Source organism: Scyliorhinus torazame, chromosome 30 (assembly GCF_047496885.1).
Source record: "Scyliorhinus torazame isolate Kashiwa2021f chromosome 30, sScyTor2.1, whole genome shotgun sequence".
Classification (NCBI taxonomy): Eukaryota; Metazoa; Chordata; class Chondrichthyes; order Carcharhiniformes; family Scyliorhinidae; genus Scyliorhinus; species Scyliorhinus torazame.
Window position 1 is genome coordinate 22,262,947 of NC_092736.1, and position 22,703 is coordinate 22,285,649.

General features: G+C 46.2%; 1 protein-coding gene across 2 annotated transcripts in view; it reads left to right on the forward strand.

Moving 5' to 3' along the window:
* LOC140404424 (ras-related protein Rab-8-like) overlaps positions 1-22,703 on the forward strand; it is a 67,173-nt gene that overhangs the window by 21,403 nt on the left and 23,067 nt on the right. For both annotated transcript variants that reach the window (XM_072492947.1, XM_072492948.1), the window contains exon 2: positions 13,397-13,457. In XM_072492947.1, coding sequence (XP_072349048.1) covers positions 13,397-13,457 — 61 coding nt within the window. The remainder of the gene's footprint in view (positions 1-13,396; positions 13,458-22,703) is intronic.

A 22,703-nucleotide genomic window follows, 5' to 3' on the forward strand; every position in this document is an offset into this window, starting at 1 on the left:
TGAAAAACAACCCTCTACAACCACCCTCTGCCTTCTGTCGTCCAGCCAATTTTGAATCCAATTGGCAACCTCACCCTGGATCCCGTGAGCTTTAACCTTCTGCAACAACCTACCATGCGGTACCTTGTCAAAGGCTTTGCTAAAGTCCATGTAGACAACGTCTACTGCACTGCCCTCATCTACCTTCTTGGTCACCCCCTCAAAAAACTCAATCAAATTTGTGAGACATGATTTTCCACGCACAAAGCCATGCTGACTGCCCCGAATCAGTCCTTGCCTCTCTAAATGCTTGTAGATCCTGTCTCTCAGAATACCTTCTAGCAACTTACCTACTACAGACATTAGGCTCACCGGTCTGTAGTTCCCAGGCTTTTCCCTGCTGCCCTTCTTAAACTAGGGCACAACATTCGCCACTCTCCAATCTTCAGGCACCTCACCTGTGGCTGCCGATGATTCAAATATCTCTGTTAGGGGACCCGCAATTTCCTCCCTAGCCTCCCACAACATCCTGGGATACATTTCATCAGGTCCCGGGGATTTATCTACCTTGATGCGCTTTAAGACTTCCCGCACCTCCTCTGTAATATGCACACTTCTCAAGACATCACTATTTATTTCCCTTAGTTTCCTAACATCCATGCCTTTCTCCACCGTGAATACCGATGAGAAATATTCATTCAGGATCTCACCCAACTCTTGTGGCTCTGCACATAGATGTCCTTGTTGATCCTTAAGAGGCCCGACTCTGTCCCGAGTTACTCTTTTCCCCTTTATGTATCTGTAGAATCTCTTTGGATTCTCCCTTGCATTATTTGCCAAAGCAATTTCATGTCCCCTTTTTGCCCTCCTGATTTCCCTCTTAACTCTATTTCGACAATCTCTATACTCTTCAAGGGACCCACTTGATCCCAGTTGCTTATGTACGTCATATGCCTCCTTCTTTTTGACCAGAGTCTCAATATCTCGAGTCATCCAGGGTTCCCTACTTCTACCAGCCTTGCCCTTCACTCTAAAGGGAATGTGCTTACCCTGCACCCTAGTTAACACATTTTTAAAAGCCTCCCATTTACCAGCCGTCCCTTTGCCTGCCAACAGTCTCCCCCAATCTACTTCTGCAAGTTCCTGTCTGATACCATCAAAATTGGCCTTGCCCCAATTAAGAATTTTAACTCTTGGGCCAGACCTATCATTCTCCATAGCTATCTTAAAACTAATGGAGTTATGGTCACTTGTCCCAAAGTGATCCCTCACTAGCACTTCTGTCACTTGCCCTTCCTTATTTCCCAAGACGAGGTCAGGTTTTGCCCCCTCTCTAGTCGGTCCATCCACATACTGAATGAGAAATTCCTCCTGAATACACTCAACAAATTTCCCTCCATCCAAGCCCCTAATGCTATGGCTGTCCCAGTCAATGTTGGGAAAGTTAAAGTCCCCTACTCCTACCACCCTATTATTCTTGCAGCTATCTGTAATCTCCTTACATATTTGCTCCTCAATTTCCCGCTGACTATTTGGGGGCCTGTAGTACAGTCCTACCAAGGTGATCTCTCCCTTCTTTGGGTTCACCACTTTTTTAGTCACCCTGCTCCTGGTCCAAGCCATACACTGTCGGGGGAATGTTGCAGTCTTCTTCCCACACCGGAAAATGTCAAAGAAATGCCGTTGGAGGCCCTGAAAAGAGCCCAAAAGTCCGTTCCAAGTGGGAGCTGCCGAACGTGCAACTTAGCTCTGCATAGCCGCAACCGGAAGTCTGCATTAACACCATTTTAGAACATGGAATAGAATGCAGAGTTCCTATAGTGCCGAAGGAGGCCCATCGGTTCTGAAAGAGCACCCTACCAGGCTCCGTAACCCCACCTAAGCTTTATACACTAAGGGGCAATTTACCACGGCCAATCCACGTAACCTGCCCATCTTTGGACTGTGGGAGGAAACCGGAGCACCCGGAGGAAATCGAAGCAGACACTGGGAGAAAGTGCAACCTCCACAGAGGCAATCACACCTGAGGCCGGAATTGAACATTGGTCTCTGGCGCTGTGAGGCAGCAGTGCTGACCACTGTGTCACCGTGCCGAGCCAGGTGTGATGTTGTGTGACCCCAATCGGCACCATTTTGGAGATACTGCAAGGAGAGGTGCTCGATCCCACTCAGTGATTTTATTTTTCCTCCCTAAACCTCTTCACAGTACTGTGTGAGGCATATCCGAACTAAATTAAGTTGAACATAAGAACATAAGAACTAGGAGCAGGAGTAGGCCATCTGGCCCCTCGAGCCTGCTCTGCCATTCAATGAGATCATGGCTGATCTTTTGTGGACTCAGCTCCACTTTCCGGCCCGAACACCATAACCCTTAATCCCTTTATTCTTCAAAAAACTATCTATCTTTATCTTAAAAACATTTAATGAAGGGGCCTCTACTGCTTCACTGGGCAAGGAATTCCATAGATTCACAACCCTTTGGGTGAAGAAGTTTCTCCTAAACTCAGTCCTAAATCTACTTCCCCTTATTTTGAGGCTATGCCCCCTAGTTCTGCTTTCACCCGCCAGTGGAAACAACCTGCCCGCATCTATCCTATCTATTCCCTTCATAATCTTATATGTTTCTATAAGATCCCCCCTCATCCTTCTAAATTCCAACGAGTACAGTCCCAGTCTACTCAACCTCTCCTCGTAATCCAACCCCTTCAGCTCTGGGATTAACCTAGTGAATCTCCTCTGCACACCCTCCAGTGCCAGTACGTCCTTTCTCAAGTAAGGAGACCAAAACTGAACACAATACTCCAGGTGTGGCCTCACTAACACCTTATGCAATTGCAGCATAACCTCCCTAGTCTTAAACTCCATCCCTCTAGCAATGAAGGACAAAATTCCATTTGCCTTCTTAATCACCTGTTGCACCTGAAAACCAACTTTCTGCGACTCATGCACGAGCACACCCAGATCTCTCTGCACAGCAGCATGTTTTAATTTTTTATCATTTAAATAATAATCCCTTTTGCCGTTATTCTTACCAAAATGGATAACCTCATATTTGTCAACATTGTATTCCATCTGCCAGACCCTAGCCCATTCACTTAGCCTGTCCAAATCCCTCTGCAGACTTCCAGTATCCTCTGCACCTTTTGCTTTACCACTTATCTTAGTGTCGTCTGCAAACTTGGACACATTGCCCTTGGTCCCCAACTCCAAATCATCTATGTAAATTGTGAACAGTTGTGGGCCCAACACTGATCCCTGAGGGACACCACTAGCTACTGATTGCCAACCAGAGAAACACCCATTAATCCCCACTCTTTGCTTTCTATTAATTAACCAATCCTTTATCCATGCTCCTACTTTCCCCTTAATGCCATGCATCTTTATCTTATGCAACAACCTTTTGTGTGGCACCTTGTCAAAGGCTTTCTGGAAATCCAGATATACCACATCCATTGGCTCCCCGTTGTCTACCGCACTGTTAATGTCCCCAAAAAATTCCACTAAATTAGTTAGGCACGACCTGCCCTTTATGAACCCATGCTGCGTCTGTCCAATGGGACAAATTCCATCCAGATGCCTCGCTATTTCTTCCTTGATGATAGATTCCAGCATCTTCCCTACTACCGAAGTTAAGCTCACTGGCCTATAATTACCCACTTTCTGCCTACCTCCTTTTTTAAACAGTGGTGTCACGTTTGCTAATTTCCAATCCGCCGGGACCACCCCAGAGTCTAGTGAATTTTGGTAAATTATCACTAGTGCATTTGCAATTTCCCTAGCCATCTCTTTTAGCACTCTGGGATGCATTCCATCAGGTCCAGGAGACTTGTCTACCTTTAGCCCCATTAGCTTGCCCATCACTACCTCCTTGGTGATATCAATCCTCTCAAGGTCCTCACCTGTCATAGCCTCATTTCCATCAGTCACTGGCATGTTATTTGTGTCTTCCACTGTGAAGACCGACCCAAAAAACCTGTTCAGTTCCTCAGCCATTTCCTCATCTCCCATTATTAAATCTCCCTTCTCATCCTCTAAAGGACCAATATTTACCTTAGCCACTCTTTTTTGTTTTATGTATTTGTAGAAACTTTTACTATCTGTTTTTATATTCTGAGCAAGTTTACTCTCATAATCTATCTTACTCTTCTTTATAGTTTTTTTAGTAGCTTTCTGTTGCCCCCTAAAGATTTCCCAGTCCTCTAGTCTCCCACTGATCTTTGCTACTTTGTATGTTTTTTCCTTCAATTTGATACTCTCCCTTATTTCCTTAGATATCCACGGTCGATTTTCCCTCTTTTTACCGTCCTTCCTTTTTGTTGGTATAAACCTTTGCTGAGCACTGTGAAAAATCACTTGGAAGGTTCTCCACTGTTCCTCAACTGTTTCACCATAAAGTCTTTGCTCCCAGTCTACCTTAGCTAGTTCTTCTCTCATCCCATTGTAATCTCCTTTGTTTAAGCACAAAACACTAGTGCTTGATTTTACCTTCTCACCCTCCATCTGTATTTTAAATTCCACCATATTGTGATCGCTCCTTCCGAGAGGATCCCTAACTATGAGATCCTGAATCAATCCTGTCTCATTACACAGGACCAGATCTAGGACCGCTTGTTCCCTCGTAGGTTCCATTACATACTGTTCGAGGAAACTATCGCTGATACATTCTATAAACTCCTCCTCAAGGCTGCCTTGACCGACCTGGTTAAACCAATCAACATGTAGATTAAAATCCCCCATGATAACTGCTGTACCAATTCTACATGCATCTGTTATTTCTTTGTTTATTGCCTGCCCCACCATAATGTTACTATTTGGTGGCCTATAGATTACTCCTATCAGTGACTTTTTCGCCTTACTATTCCTGATTTCCACCCAAATGGATTCAACCTTATCCTCCATAGCACCGATGTCATCCCTTACTGTTGCCCGGATGTCATCCTTAAATAACAGAGCTACACCACCTCCCTTACCATCCACTCTGTCCTTCCGAAAAGTTTGATACCCTCGGATATTTAACTCCCAGTCGTGACCATCCTTTAACCATGTTTCAGTAATGGCCACTAAATCATAGTCATTCACGATGATTTGCGCCATCAACTCATTTACCTTATTCCGAATACTACGAGCATTCAGGTAAAGTACACTTATGTTGGCTTTTTTACCTCTGTTCTGAATCTTAACACCTCGATCAGTAACCTCTCCTAAGTTATATTTCCTCTTAACCTTTCTCCTAATTTTCCTTGTCGTCGAACCCACATCTTCCTGTAACAACCTGCCGCATCGCTTACCATTAATGTTTTCACTTCCCATTTTATTTCTTTTAATATTCCTGGTCCTATTCACTGAGCTCCCCTCAGTCACTGTACCTTGTACTGTCGCCCTTTTTGATTTTTGACTATGGCTTCTCTGCCTTACACTTTCCCCCTTACTGCCTTTTATTTCTGTCCCTGTTTTACTACCTTCCAACTTCCTGCATCGGTTCCCATCCCCCTGCCACATTAGTTTAAACTCTCCCCAACAGCTCTAGCAAACACCCCCCCTAGGACATCGGTTCCAGTCCTGCCCAGGTGCAGACCGTCCGGTTTGTACTGGTCCCACCTCCCCCAGAATCGGTTCCAATGTCCCAGGAATTTGAATCCCTCCCTCTTGCACCATCTCTCGAGCCACATATTCATCCTCTCTATCCTGACATTCCTACTCTGACTAGCTCGTGGCACTGGTAGCAATCCTGAGATTACTACCTTTGAGGTCCTACTTTTTAGTTTAACTCCTAGCTCCCTAAATTCAGCTTGTAGGACCTCGTCCCGTTTTTTACCTATATCGTTGGTGCCTATGTGCACCACGACAGCTGGCTGTTCACCCCCCCCCCCCCCCCCCCCCCCCCCAGAATGTCCTGCAGCCGCTCCTTGACCCTTGCACCAGGGAGGCAACATACCATCCTGGAGTCTTGATTTTGTCCGCAGAACCGCCTGTCTATTCCCCTTACAATTGAGTCCCCTATCACTATAGCCCTGCCATTCTTCTTCCTGCCCAGCTGCGCAGCAGAGCCAGCCACGGTGCCATGAACCTGGCAGCTGCCGCCTTCCCCTGGTGAGCCATCTCCCTCAACAGTATCCAAAGCGGTATATCTGTTTTGCAGGGAGCTGACCGCAGAGGACACCTGCACTGCCTTCCTACTCTTGCTCTGTCTTTTGGTCACCCATTTACTATCTCCCTCAGTACCTTTCACCTGCGGTGTGACCAACTCGCTAAACGTGCTATCCACGACGTCCTCAGCATCGCGGACGCTCTAAAATGAGTCCATCCGCAGCTCCAGAGCCGTCAAGCGGTCTAACAGGAGCTGCAACTGGACACACTTCATGCACATGAAGGAGCCAGGGACAGTGGACGTGTCCCTGAGCTCCCACATCGCACACGAGGAGCATGACACGGGTCTGAGATCTCCTGCCATGTCTTAAACCTTCGGTTAACTTCAACAATTTCAATTTCCCCCAAAAAAAATTTAAATAAACAAATAAACAATGAAGAAAAAAATAAATAAATATACCAATGAAAAGAAACAGAAACACTACTTACCAGTCACTTACCAGGGATAAAAAGCACTTCCTCCCCACCCAGCTTTGAATTCCCACCTCGATTCAAATTCCCAAACTCACTCTTTGCTGTGTCTCACTCCTGGCTCTGTCTTCTCTCTGGCTCACTGGGAGAACTTGAAGTCTGGATTGCTCCCTTATTTGCAGAACAGGTCCATCTTTTGCCCCTACAAGCCAGTTTTAATTTTGAGATCCCAGGTATGCCTGCTGTGGGGCTCTTTATCGGGTGAGGCAAAGAGGCCATTTTAAAGTCTGTGCGAGAGAAGCATTTGCTCCTGTGCAAAGCTAAAATTGCTTTCCTTGTCTCGGGGCTTGTTTGGGTGAAAAATACAGGGTGAGTACTCTCCCTTCAGGAGCCTGACTCTGTAATCTATTGATTGATCAAGACCTGGGTTTATTGGGAAACCAAAACAGAGCGCAAAGTGCCAAAATGAACACTGGCATCAGCTGCTACAAGTAGATCTACCGCCAGGAAAAAAAACTTGTCCCCTTGACAAAGACATTGATGATGATAAATCTTAATTGTCGCCAACTTAGCCTTTGGCTGACTGAGGACGCGAACCTTTGAGGACCAGGATCTCAAACCCAAGGTTAAGTTCATTGCTTCACCAGACAGCAGTGATCTCCGCACTCCTCCCTTTGTGTTTCTGAGACTTGGAAAGCCTGCAGCAGCCACCTCGAAGCACCGACAGCACTTTGTAAGGTTCTCTAAATCCAGTGGCAGGAAAGGGGGCTCAACAGGGTTTCTACCCAAGCCAACATGCCCAGCATTCAAGGCACTAATCACGCAAAGCCACCTCCACTGAAATACTTTAGGCATAATCCTAAATCCATGAAGACAATAAGCTTCTCCTAATAATAAAACCCATTGGTGTGAGGTAAGTACCATATTTTATTATTGTTATTAATATTTTTTTTATATAAAAAAATGTAATTTAGTTGTTAGCCAGATCTTGGTAGAAAGTTAGAGGAATGGCAGGGAAGGGAGTGCACTGTTCCTCCTGCAGGATGTTTGAGGTGAGGGATGCCGTTAGTGTCCCTGCTGATTTTACCTGCAGGAAGTGCTGCCATCTCCAGCTCCTCCAAGACCGAGTTAGGGAACTGGAGCTGGAGTTGGAAGAACTTCGGATCATTCGGGAGGCAGAGGGGGTCATAGATAGCAGCTTCAGGGAATTAGTTACACCAAAGATTGGAGATAGATGGGTAACTGTAAGAGGGACTGGGAAAAAACAGTCAGTGCAGGGATCCCCTGCGGTCGTTCCCCTGAGAAACAAGTATACCGCTTTGGATACTTGTGGGGGGGACGACTTACCAGGGGAAAGCCATTGGGTACGGGCCTCTGGCACGGAGTCTGTCCCTGTTGCTCAGAAGGGAAGGGGGGAGAGGAGCAGAGCATTAGTAATTGGGGACTCGATAGTCAGGGGCACAGATAGGAGATTTTGTGGGAGCGTGAGAGACTCACGTTTGGTATGTTGCCTCCCAGGTGCAAGGGTACGTGATGTCTCGGATCGTGTTTTCCGGGTCCTTAAGGGGGAGGGGGAGCAGCCCCAAGTCGTGGTCCACATTGGCACTAACGACATAGGTAGGAAAGGGGATAAGGATGTCAGGCAGGCTTTCAGGGAGCTAGGATGGAAGCTCAGAACTAGAACAAACAGAGTTGTTATCTCTGGGTTGTTGCCCGTGCCACGTACTGTGAGATGTGAGATGAGGAATAGGGAGAGGGAGCAATTAAACACGTGGCTACAGGGATGGTGCAGGCGGGAGGGATTCAGATTTCTGGATAACTGGGGCTCTTTCTGGGGAAGGTGGGACCTCTACAGACAGGATGGGCTACATCTGAACCTGCGGGGCACAAATATCCTGGGGGGGGAGATTTGTTAGTGCTCTTTGGGGGGGTTTAAACTAATGCAGCAGGGGCATGGGAACCTGGATTGTAGTTTTAGGGTAAGGGAGAATGAGAGTATAGAGGTCAGGAGCTCAGATTTGACGTCGCAGGAGGGGGCCAGTGTTCAGGTAGGTGGTTTGAAGTGTGTCTACTTCAATGCCAGGAGTATACGAAATAAGGTAGGGGAACTGGCAGCATGGGTTGGTACCTGGGACTTCGATGTTGTGGCCATTTCGGAGACATGGATAGAGCAGGGACAGGAATGGATGTTGCAGGTTCCGGGGTTTAGGTGTTTTAGTAAGCTCAGAAAAGGAGGCAAAAGAGGGGGAGGTGTGGCGCTGCTAGTCAAGAGCAGTATTACGGTGGCGGAGAGGATGCTAGATGGGGATTCATCTTCCGAGGTAGTATGGGCTGAGGTTAGAAACATGAAAGGAGAGGTCACACTGTTGGGAGTCTTCTATAGGCCTCCAAATAGTTCTAGGGATGTAGAGGAAAGGATGGCGAGGATGATCCTGGATAAGAGCGAAAGTAACAGGGTAGTTATGGGAGACTTTAACTTTCCAAATATTGACTGGAAAAGATATAGTTCGAGTACATTAGATGGGTCGTTTTTTGTACAGTGTGTGCAGGAGGGTTTCCTGACACAGTTTGTTGACAGGCCAACAAGAGGCGAGGCCACATTGGATTTGGTTTTGGGTAATGAACCAGGCCAGGTGTTGGATTTGGAGGTAGGTGAGCACTTTGGGGACAGTGACCACAATTCGGTGACGTTTACGTTAAGGATGGAAAGGGATAAGTATACACCGCAGGGCAAGAGTTATAGCTGGGGGAAGGGAAATTATGATGCCATTAGACGTGACTTGGGGGGGATAAGGTGGAGAAGGAGGCTGCAAGTGTTGGACACACTGGATAAGTGGAGCTTGTTCAAGGATCAGCTACTGCGTGTTCTTGATAAGTATGTACCGGTCAGGCAGGGAGGAAGGTGCCGAGCGAGGCAACCGTGGTTTACCAAAGAAGTGGAATCTCTTGTTAAGAGGAAGAAGGAGGCCTATGTGAAGATGAGGTGTGAAGTTTCAGTTGGGGCGATGGATAGTTACAAGGTAGCGAGGAAGGATCTAAAGAGAGAGCTAAGACGAGCAAGGAGGGGACATGAGAAGTATTTGGCAGGAAGGATCAAGGAAAACCCAAAAGCTTTCTATAGGTATGTCAGGAATAAGCGAATGACTAGGGAAAGAGTAGGACCAGTCAAGAACAGGGATGGGAAGTTGTGTGTAGAGTCTGAAGAGATAGGCGAGATACTAAATGAATATTTTTCATCAGTATTCACTCAGGAAAAAGATAATGTTGTGGAGGAGAATGCTGAGCTCCAGGTAAATAGATTAGATGGCATTGAGGTACGTAGGGAAGAGGTGTTGGCAATTCTGGACAGGCTGAAAATAGATAAGTCCCCGGGACCTGATGGGATTTATCCTAGGATTCTCGGGGAGGCCAGGGAAGAGATTGCTGGACCATTGGCTTTGATTTTTATGTCATCATTGGCTACAGGAATAGTGCCAGAGGACTGGAGGATAGCAAATGTGGTCCCTTTGTTCAAAAAGGGGAGCAGAGACAACCCCGGCAACTATAGACCGGTGAGCCTCACGTCTGTAGTGGGTAAAGTCTTGGAGGGGATTATAAGAGACAAGATTTATAATCATCTAGATAGGAATAATATGATCAGGGATAGTCAGCATGGCTTTGTGAACGGTAGGTCATGCCTCACAAACCTTATCGAGTTCTTTGAGAAGGTGACTGAACAGGTAGACGAGGGTAGAGCAGTTGATGTGGTGTATATGGATTTCAGCAAAGCGTTTGATAAGGTTCCCCACGGTAGGCTTTTGCGCAGAAAATACGGAGGCTGGGGATTGAGGGTGATTTAGAGATGTGGATCAGAAATTGGCTAGCTGAAAGAAGACAGAGGGTGGTGGTTGATGGGAAATGTTCAGAATGGAGTACAGTCACAAGTGGAGTACCACAAGGATCTGTTCTGGGGCCGTTGCTGTTTGTCATTTTTATCAATGACCTAGAGGAAGGCGCAGAAGGGTGGGTGAGTAAATTTGCAGACGATACTAAAGCCGGTGGTGTTGTCGATAGTGTGGAAGGAAGTAGCAGGTTACAGAGGGATATAGATAAGCTGCAGTGCTGGGCTGAGAGGTGGCAAATGGAGTTTAATGTAGAGAAGTGTGAGGTGATTCACTTTGGAAGGAATAACAGGAATGTGGAATATTTGGCTAATGGAAAAGTTCTTGAAAGTGTGGATGAGCAGAGGAATCTAGGCGTCCATGTACATAGATCCCTGAAAGTTGCCACCCAGGTTGATAGGGTGGTGAAGAAGGCCTATGGAGTGTTGGCCTTTATTGGTAGAGGGATTGAGTTCCGGAGTCAGGAGGTCATGTTGCAGCTGTACAGAACTCTGCATTTGGAGTATTGCGTACAGTTCTGGTCACCGCATTATAGGAAGGACGTGGAGGCTTTGGAACGGGTGCAGAGGAGATTTACCAGGATGTTGCCTGGTATGGAGGGAAAATCTTATGAGGAAAGGCTGATGGACTTGAGGTTGTTTTCGTTAGAGAGAAGGTTAAGAGGAGACGTAATAGAGGCATACAAAATATCAGAGGGTTAGATAGGGTGGACATTGAGAGCCTTCTCCCGCGGATGGAATGGCTAGCACGAGGGGACATAGCCTTAAACTGAGGGGTAATAGATATAGGACAGAGGTCAGAGGTAGGTTCTTTACGCAAAGAGTAGTGAGGCCGTGGAATGCCCTACCTGCTACAGTAGTGAACTCGCCAACATTGAGGGCATTTAAAAGTTTATTGGATAAACATATGGATGATAATGGTATAGTGTAGGTTAGATGGCTTTTGTTTCGGTGCAACATCGTGGGCCCAAGGGCCTGTACTGCGCTGTATTGTTCTATGTTCTCCACTGACTCATGGCGACCAACCAAAATGGGAGATGGTTCACTTGAGAAGGCACCAAACACCACAGAGACTTTGTTTGGGAATGTATATGCAGAGGGGTGAAGTCAAGGTGATGGAGAGAGTACACCAACTCTTCTGTCTGATCCTTCAAGCAACACCTATCCCGCATGCATGGTACCAGAGTCTGCACGTCAAATCCTATGTAAACTCCTGATTCCAGAGGAACACAGATACTGACTTTAAGTGAAAGGTTACTGTAGTACATTGGGTTAATAAAATAGTTATACTAAAGAGGTAAATCATGATATAATGGTGACATTGGTAGTCATGTGCTTAGAGACTCATGAGGCACACACCCACTATAACTTATCTTGTGCATAATGTTGTTAAATCGGTTGAAAGCAGCTACCCGAGTCAGGACATTTTTACTCTAGATAAAATAGGCCATGCAATCATGCAACATGCTAGCTAGCGGTTAGCACTGCTGACTCACACTGCCAGGGACCCAGGTTCAATTTTGGCCTTGGGTGACTGTGTGGGGTTTGCACATTCTCCCCGTGTCTATGTCGGTTTCCTCCGGGTGATCCGGTTTCTTCTCCTCAGTCCAAAGATGTGCAGGTTAGGTGGATTGGTGATGCTAAATTGCCCCTTACTATCCAGAAGGTTAGGTGGTGTTACGGGGATAGGGTGGGGCATGGGCTTAGGTAGGGTGCTCTTTCCAAAGGTGGGTGTAGACTCGATGGGCCCAATGGCCTCTTTCGGCACTAGAGATTCTATTAAACAATTATACTGAAAAAGCACCAAGATTTATTTGCTATGGAATGGATCGTGTTGCCAGGTTGTCCAGCAAGGATCTTTTTTGTGAGACTACGGGTGTGATTGAACCAAATGGGAACTATGTCCCATAGCGAGATCGTTTACCTATGTGTTTCCCGGCACTTGTAGCGCCAAGAAACACAACGCTATCTGATGTGACTGCGGTTAGATACGGGGCCTCAGCATGGAATGCGTGGCCGAGGCCGCACTTAGTCCCGTTTCCTGCACTGAGGCGCCCCGCTTGCCAAAACCTCTCCGTGCAGGGAGAGATTGGGACACCAATTTTAAATGGCGCCCCAATCTCACGAACCCCCGAAGACCACAACTCGCATATAAGGGGGCCTCAGGAGGGGGGGTACACCCATGCAAGGCATGCCCCACCCTGACCCCCACTGTGCAAAAAATGCCATCTCTACACTGCCAGCTTGGCACCTTAGCAGTGCCAGTGTCACCTGGGCAATGCCAGGCTGGCACCAGCTGTGCCAGGGCATCACCCTGCCCAGAGAGTAGCACCTGGGCATCTCCAATCCTCTGGGAGACCCCCAAAAGTGCTGTTCCGTCAGGTCCCCTTTTGTGGGGACCAATACTGAATAGCGGTTGCCTGAGGTCTCCAAGGCGAAGGGGATAGATCCCAATGGGAACTGCATATTAGAGTGAGACTAGCTGTCTCCCTAATATGCAGATTTGCCAAAAAGTATTCCTGCCCATAATGGGGGCCTCCCACCCATGGCGCGCTGCTTTTCAGGCGTAGCGTGACCTATAGATTGCGCTCTTATATGTGCAGAGATTCTGTTCAAGCAACTGGAGAGTATTGGGTTTTTTTGGGTTTTTTTTAATATAAATTTAGATTACCCAATTTTATTGTTTTTCCAATTAAGGGGCAATTTAATGTGGCCAATCTACCTAACCTGCACATCTTTGGGTTGTGGGGGTGAAACCCACGCAGACACGGGGAGAATGTGCAAACTCCACACGGACAGTGACTCAGGGCCGGGATTCGAACCCGGGTCCTCAGCGCCGCAGTCCCAGTGCTATCCACTGCGCCACATGCCGCCCTATGTAAGAGTATTGTTAATAAGTTTTGAAAACATATACATTTAAAGGTTCAATGTAAAATAGCTTACATTTTCTACTAATTTAACACACTTCCTATTTTACAGGAATTGATTTTAAAATAAAAACAGTGGAATTTGACGGGAAGAAAATAAAGTTACAGATATGGTGAGTACGAATGGTTCACCTCCAGCTTAAATTTTGCTCGGTAAGGTTTACCTGATGCAGGATTTACTGATCTAAATATATCTATATAACTAAGCTATACAATCTTAGATAACTACAGAACAAAGGAGCAAAAGTAGGCCATTTAGCCCCCGGAGTCGACTCCACCATTCAATGAGATGATGCCTGATCTGCGACACAATTCTTTACTCCTCGAAACCTTGGTAGCGAAATCTATGAATCTCCATTTCAAAACGAACGATTCATCTAGCATCTGAGAGATGAAGAGGTTGAAGGTTTTACCTGTGTTTGTAAAAGTGTATACTGATTTCACCCCTGAAAGGTCTGGCTTTTGTGGCCATTGTTCTCTCTCTCCTCCACCCCCCCACCCCATCTCCTCCCGAAGTGCTCTCCGTAGTCCAGGTGCGGGCTGACCTGAGTTTGGTCTGACCTGGGTTTGGTCTGACTGCAGGTGTTCTAAACCCCTGTATTCTAGTCCTCTAGATATGAAGGCCAGCATTCCATTAGCCTTTTTGATTATTTTCTCTGCCGGTTAATGAACTGTGTACCCAAATTGCTGCACCTTGCTGGTTTCTACCTTTTCACAGATCAGAAAGTCTCCTGTTTTACCCTTTTTGGATCCAAATAGTGGAAATTTCCATCAGGTCAGACAACATCTGTGCAGAAAGGAATGAAGTTAATGTTTCATGTCAATAACTTTTCAGCATTCTGATAGATTTGCTCTTGATTTTTAAGAAGTAATAATGAATTTATACACGAGCTGGGGATTTCTCAGCTATCCTAGGGTTTGTCAAAAATTATAATACGGCCAGATTGCAATAATTGCAAAGCCCTTGCATACTCATTTGTGATGAATAGAATAAATTATCATCCTTTGCAGTTTGTATTTTTGCAGTAATATTATTAAAACCTAGGTTAAAATGTTTGCAGACAATATGTCTGCTAGAGCCGTGATTAAACGTGAGGTAATCAGTGATTCTTGCAGGGGAAGTGTTTTGCTAATAGATATTAAAAGCCATTTTACCTGTTGGCAAAGAGAGAACTTGGGTAATGTTTTAACATTTTGAGCCTGGCTAAACAATTTGAGGCACGTTGTAATGAGAGACAAAAGAATGCTGTGTGCTTCGAGTGCTGGTAGGGCTAGTCAGGGGTGGGGGGGGGAGGGTGGGGGGTTCACAGGTCTATCTGGACAAAGGAGTTGCTTCCAGAGCTCAAAGCTGAGCAGAAGGTTTTCAGCTTGGTCCTAAAAAAAGGTGTCTCCGGGGATTCTGCACCAAGTAAAGCCTGGTTGTTAACTTTATACGCAAGTGGTATTTGAAATATGTGTTGCTGAATTGGAACGTAGAGTCAGGTTTCGGGAAGAAAGTTAAGATGGTGTACCTGTTAACTGTAAGGCAATCTCTTTGTTGCTAATGTGCTTAATTTTGTGTTCAAATTAAAGTTTGTTTTAATATAAAAGCGGTTTACTGGTCAGTGATATAATTCCTGTGGTCCATTAACATTTCCTCACAGTTTTACCAAATGCAGATAGTTCTAGTCCGGGATCGTAACCAAAGTTGGGGTTCTGGTCTGGACCCATTGTCTGTAACAAAAATAATGTCAAATTTAATGTTGATTACCCTGACTAAACCTATTCAATCTAATTTACTCTAGTATTCATATAAGATTTTATTATTTGAAGAACTTTTGTCCATTTCAGTTGCTTCTTGACAAAGGCCGAGTGTGTTCCTCGCGAACATCGCCACTGATGTTTTGAGATTTTATTTGCAAAGCGAGAGAGTGGCAGTCTTGGCCTCAATGTTTTTTTTTCATTCATGCGGACGTGGGAATGTTGTGAGTTTGGAACCCTCTTCCTCAAAAGACAGTTGAAGCAGAGTCTTTGATCAATTTAAAGGCATAGCTCAAATAGCTTCACACACCTGGCTTATCAAAATCACTTTGACAAAGGGTCATCTGTACTCGAAACGTTAACTCTTTTCTCTCCCTACAGATGCTGCCAGACCTGCTGAGATTTTCCAACATTTTCTCTTTGATATAAATCTGACCCCATTTCCAGTTCTCTCTAGCTTTGACAAAGAGTCATCCAGACTTAATGTTGGCTCCCTTCTCTCTCCACATATGCTGTCAGGCCTGCTGTGATTGTCCAGTATTTTCTGTTTTGTTTCAGATTCCAGCATCTGCAGTAATTTGCTTTTATTTGGATATTAAGAGTCGGAAATAGCTGCCTTTGTCCATCGCTGACTGGGACAGACAAACTCTCTCCTGGGCTGGAATTCTGCTGTCGGAATGCATAAAGGGTTGATGTATTAATCTGGAATTTGATTGTCAGGAGTCACAGAGGGCATTAACCCCTCCGTGCAGGTTTTGAGGCTATGATGGTTTGGAATTCCTTTGCTATGAGCCATGGCAAGTCATGGAGCCTTGTCCATTTAAAAACAAATAATTTGTATTGAGTAGTCCAGGTGACGAAGATATGTATTTATTTTCCGTCCCATTGCAGCTGGACACTATGCTCCTCCTTTTCTACTGCTTTGATACCCTCTCGAGAACAGCAAAACCGTTATTGTGCGAGGCCTATTTCCATTACTGCGCTGATCTCTTTTGTGTAGCCGCATAAGTGTAGCAACTTAACGGGAGCCAAGACCTGTGCAGGAACTTCGCTTAGAGGGTAAATTTCTCCCAGCTATTTGATAATGAGTCGATCTGCAGAGAACTTTTACAAGTTAGCAAACAGAATGCCACTATTCAAGAAAAGAGGAAGAGAAAAAATTTAATTATAGGCCAGTTAGCCTGACATCAGTTGTTGGAGGAACCCTGGAGTCTATTATTAAGGAAGTCGCACCTGGAGTCTATTATTAAGGAAGTCGCAACAATGCAGTTAGGAGGTTATCGTACAATCAGACAAATTCAACATGGTTTTATGGAATGGAACTTGTGTTTGAGAAATTTATTAGAATTATTTGAGGATGTAGCTAATAAGGTAGATAAAGGCGAGCCGGTTGATGTAGTATACTTGGATCTCCAAACGGCATTTGATAAGCTGCTACAGAAAACTATTATGCAAGACAAGGGTTTATGGAATTGGAAGTAAGGTATTAGCATGGTATGGAGAATAGGAAACAGGATAGAGATAAATGGGGCATTTTCAAGTTGGCAACTAGTGGAGTGCCACAAGGATCAGTGTTGGGGTTCAGCTATTTACGATTATATTAATGACTTGGACAAAGAGACTGTGTGTAATGGACTCCAAACCCCACGAGAGTGGCACAATGTAACAGTGGTTAGCACTGCTGCCTCAGCGCAAGGAACCCAGGTTCAATTCCGACCTTGGGTGACTGTCTGTGTGGAGTTCGCACGTTCTCCCCATGTCTGCGTGGATTTCGTCCAGATGCTCCGGTTCCCTCCCACAGTCCAAAAAAGCGCGCAGATTAGGTGAATTGGCCATGCTAAAATTGCCACGTGGTCCAAAGATGTGCAGGTTAGGTGGGGTTACGGGGATGGGGTGGGGGAGTGGGCCTACCTAGGGTGCCCTTTCAGAGGGTTGGTGCAGACACGATGGCCTCCTTCTGCACTGTAGAGATTCTATGGTCTATGGATACAATGATATTGAAAAGTGATATCGACGGGATAGGTGAGTGGGCTACAAGGTGGCAAATGGAATATATTGTGAGGTATTCCACAAGGTAGGAAGAATATAAAAACAATATTTTTTAAAAGGCACAAATTTCTAAACGTTAATGTTCAGAGATACTCGGGTATACACGGAATCTTGAAAGTTAACATGCAGAATCAGTAAACATGAAGGCAAATAGCATGTTGGCCTTTATTGCAAGAGGATTGGCGTGTAAGAATAATTGTACAGGGTTTTGGTGAAACCACACTTTTAGCAATGTGCGCAGTTTGATCTTCATACCCAAGGAAGAATATAATTACGTTGAAGCTGGTACAACAAAGGTTCACTAGCTTGGTCTCTATGATTTTTAAAAAAATATAGAGTACCCAATTCATTTTTTTCAAATTAAGGGGCAATTTAGCGTGGCTAATCCAACTACCCTGGACATCTTTGGGTTGTGGGGGCGAAACCCACGCAGACAGAGGAAGAATGTGCAAACTCCTCACAGAGAGTGACCCAGAGCCGGGATCGAACCTGGCACCTCGGCGCCGTGATGCAGCAGTGCTAACCATTGTGCTGCCCTTCTTTGTCCCTATGATGAGAGGCTGAGTAAATTGGGCTTGTACTCTCTGGAGTTTACAAGAATACGAGGTAACCTCATTGAAGTATACAAGATTTTAAAGGGGTTTGATAGAAGAGACACCGAGATTGTTTCACTTGGTTGGGGAATCTGGATTATGGAAGCAGAGAGAAAGGGTTGACTATTTGGTGCTGAGCCACGTTCTTCACTCAGTAATTTGTGAATCTTTGGAATTGTCTATCCCAGAGACTGTTAATGCTCCATCATTGAGTATGTTTAAAGTTGAAGTAGACTGCTCTTTCGTCACTCGGGATCGAGGAGTGAGCGGGTACGTGGAGTTTAAAAAATATATATTTTCATTCTCCTTTTTCACATTTTCTCCCAGATTTACACCCACCAACAATAAACAATAATCAGTGACAAATATGTCAATCCCCATATAAATAACAACGATCCCAATCTCCCACCAAACCCCAAACATTAGCCCGCATGTTCACATAAACAAATGACAAAAAGGAATCAGGAATCACCCATAGTCGCCATTAACACACACAGCCCCCCTCCCCTCCAATCCTCCCAACACCCTCCCCCCCCCCCAAACTAATGTTCAATGTTATCCAGTTCTCGAAAGTGCATAATGAATAATGCCCATGAATTGTAGAACCCCTCCATCCTTCCCCTCAGTTCAAACTTAACCTTCTCAAGAGTCAAGAATTTCAACAGGTTCCCCCCTCCACGCCAGGGCACAGGGCGGTGAGGTTGATCTCTAACCCATCAGGATCCACCTTTGGGCGATCAACGAGGCGAAGGCTACAACATCTGCCTCCGCACCCGTTTCCAACCCCGGCTGGTCCGACACCCCGAATATGGCCTCCCGAGGGCCCGGGTCCAGTTTCACGTGCACCACTTTAGAGATTACTCTAAAATCCTCCTTCCAGTAATCCTCCAGCTTTGGACAGGACCAAACCTCACCCCCACAACGTTCACACACACCCACTCCTTCAAAGAATCGGCTCATCCTCGCCCACGTGAGATGTGCTCTGTGTACCACCTTCAGCTGTATCAGCCCCAACCTCATGCACGAGGTGGAGGCATTCACTCTCTGGAGCAGCTCACACCAGAACCCCTCCTCCATATCCTCTCTCAACTCTTCCTCCCACTTTGCTTTGATCCCTTCCAGTGGCGCCTTCTCTTCCAAAATAGCTCTGTAAACCGCCGACACTACCCCCTTCTCCAGTCCCCCTGTCGTCAGCACCTCCTCCAGCAATGTGGATGCCGGCTCCACCAGGAAGCTCTGTATCTCCTTTCTGGCAAAATCTCGAACCTGCATGTATCTAAACATTTCCCCCTGCTGCAGCCCATACTTCACTTCCAACTCCTTCAATCCTGCAAACCGACTCCTAAGAAACAAATCTTTCAGTGTCTTAATCCCCTTTTCCCATTTTGAAAATTTCCATCCCACCTCCCTGGCTCAAATCTGTGGTTTCCCCGAATCGGCATTTCCCTTGATCCTGCCCCCAACCTGAAGTGTTGGCAAAACAGCCTCCAAATTCTCAGTGAAGCTATTATTACCGGACTCCCTGAGTATTTCCCCGGGGCCATCGGGAGAGGCTATTGCTAGTGCCTTCAATCCCGACCACCTGCACAAACTCTCCTCTATTCTGACCCACTGGGAATCAACCCCTCTGACCCAGCTCCATACCTTCTCCGCCCAGTAATAATACATCAGATTCAGAAGACCCAAACCCCCTGCCTGCCTGCCTTCCCCTCTGTAGCAGCACCTTTTTAACTCTGGCCACCTACCCTCCCCATATGAACAAAGTAATCATTCCTTTAATCTTTCTGAAAAATGCCTTTGGCAGGAAAATCGGCAAGCATTGGAAAATAAACAGAAATCGCTGCAATACATTCATTTTAACCGCCTGTACCCGACCCGCCAGTGACAGAGGGAGACCATCCCACCTTGCCAGATCAGCTTTCACTTTCCCCATCAAACTAGAAATGTTGTACCTGCGGACCCGCCCCCACTCCCGGGCAACCTGCACCCTCAGATATCTAAAGTGAATCCCTGCCCTACGGAATGGCAGCCCCCCCCCACCCCTGCCCCAACCCCGGCCGAGACACCACAAAATACTCACTCTTGTTTAGATTTAGTTTGTACCCCGAGAAAGACCCAAACACTCGAAGCAGCTCCAATATTCCCCCTATTGACACACTCGGTTCCGACACGTATAACAGCAAGTCATCGGCATATAAGGTTCGCTCTCTCTCTTTCCCCCCCCCGCACTATTCCTTTCCATAGCCCCGAACTTCTTAATGCGATGGCCAATGGCTCAATCGCGAGTGCAAACAGCAGGGGGGACATAGGACATCCCTGCCTAGTCCCACGGTGGAGAGAAAAGTATCTCAAGCTGATGTTATTTGTGTGGACACTTGCCCTCGGCTTCTTACATAGTAGCTTTACCCAGGACACAAATCTTGGTCCAATCCCAAACCGCTCCAGAACTGCCATCAAGTACCCCCATTGTACGCGGTCAAATGCCTTCTCAGCGTCTAATGCCACAACCACCTGTTTCCTTCCCCTCCGCCGGTGCCATAACCACGTTCAATACCTTCTAACTTTTGAAAAGAGTTGCCTCCCTCTCACGAACCCCATCTGACCTTCACCTATCACCTTCGGGAGGCACTCCTCCAGCCTACCCACCAGTACCTTCGCCAATCCTTTTGCGTCCACGTTTAAAAGTGATATGGGCCTATACGACCCACACTCCGTCGGATCCATATCTTTTTTAAGCAACAGGGAAATCGATGCCTGCCCCAAAGTTTGTGGCAACACCCCCTTCCCTATCACCTCTTCAAACATCCCCACCATCAGGGGTGTCAGCTTATCCTTGAATTTTTTATAATATTCCACAAGAAACACATCCGGTCCTATCACCTTCCCCGATTGCATCCTCCCAATCACATCTTTTATCTCCTGCTCCCCTATCGCTCCTTCTAATAGTAGCCCTGTCCCCCTCCCCTAACCTTGGGTATTCCAACCCATCTAGAAATTCCTGCATCTCCTGGTCTCTCCCCGGTGGCTCTGACCTGTACAACCTCTCATAGAATTCCTCAAAGACCTTGTTAATCAGATCCGGAGCCACCACCAACTTCCCTGCCCTGTCACTCACCTGAACAATTTCCCTTACCGCTGCCTCCCTCCGAAGCTGACCTGCTAACATACTTATCTCCATGCTCGTAAACTGCACCCTTTGCTCGCCTCAGTTGGTGCACTGCCTTCCTGATAGATAATCGGTCAAAGCTCGCCTGCAGTTCCTTCCTCTTTTCCAACTTCACTGGGTCCCCATCCTCTGCATACCTCCTATCTACCTCAACATCACATCTATTACCCTCTGCCGCTCCAACCTCTCATCTTTGTCCACCCTGGCCTTTAACGAGATCACCTCACCCCTCACCACCGCCTTTAGAGCCTCCCAGACAACTGCCTTCGACACCTCACCCATACAGTTGAAACCGGGAACGTGGAGTTGAGGCAGAAACTCAACCATGATCATATTGAGTGATGGAAATAGCCTCGGGGGCAATATGGTCTACTCCTATTTCTTTATTATGTTCAGAGTGTAGATGTTGAGTTGGAGCAAGTCACGGTTAACTACTCATTCAGGAAACAATCAATCTGAGCTTAACCTTTTGGGATCATGTACATACTTCACTTATCACTCTGCATGCACTTTTGGAACTCCTTTATTTATGAGACTTCTTATGTTGGATGAGCAGATATTTCTAATTCCATGAAATGCGTCCAATGGAAGAATGACCCTTATTCAGGCTCATTTACAAGCCTGCTGAGCAGAGACAAACTCCTCCAGCTCTTTCCTCACCCAGTACACCAGGCCTCCAGTGCTGGCTGACTCTTCCTTACAGTTACCAAACCAATATCCAACACCTCTTCAGCTTCAAGTACTGGCTGTTAAATAAAACCTATTAGATGCTAACCATTTCCTCCAGTTAAATATTGGGTATTCGTTCCGCTACAAACTCTATTCTCTAGCCTTGGCAACCGACTGAGGCTCAATCAGGCTGGTTACAAACTTGGTGTCATATTTACCTCGTCTCTGCCTCAAGGGACCCATTTTTACTTTCACTACTCTTTTTATCTTTTTATACATTTATAAAAACTCCTACAATATTTCCTAGTTTACCCTCCGCTTCTATTCTCAGCCATACTGCTTTTTTTGGCAACATTATAAGCTGCTTCTTATAATCTTAATTAGTGTCACAAGTAGGCTTATATTAACACTGCAATGAAGTTACTGTAAAAATCCCCATGTCACCACATTCTGGCGCCTGTACACGGAGGGAGAATTCAGATTGTCCAATTCACCTAATAAGCACGTCTTTCGGGACTTGTGGGAGGAAACCATATCAACCCATCAAAAATGGAGAACCCATGTGGTTCAGAATGGCCTGGCTGGGAAATGTCCCGGTAAAAAATGTCCCTGCAGTTACGCCTGTAGCTGTGTTCTGTGCAAAATGCCAATGTGTTCAGATCCTGAGGCCGCTAGGCCAGCTACAAAGTTCTCCTCCACCCAGACTGGAGAGCACCCGAGACTCAAAAGACACCACTACTTGCCCGACTGGGAACTGAGTCCGGGTGCCAGACTAGAAAGACCATCACCCTGATAGGTGAAGACAATGTCAGTCTTCTAGTAGAGCCCGGGTGGGCTGCCCACCAACAGAAGTGATCTATGTGGCAACGCAAACCGTCTATAATAAATATCCAAATTCCCTCAATGGAACGGAGACTAAGTCTGATGAAGTCGGCGAAATGTCACGCTGTGAAACATCTGACATGGCCACCTACATTTGAAGGGGTCACAATTGAGCCAACACCAGATAGAACTTCATGATCATACTGTATCATGTTGTCTTGCCTTAAGGGCAGCACGGTGGCACAGTGGCTAGCACTGCTGCTTCAGGGCGCTGAGGACCCGGGTTCGATCCTGGGTCACTGTCTGTGTGGAGTTTGCAC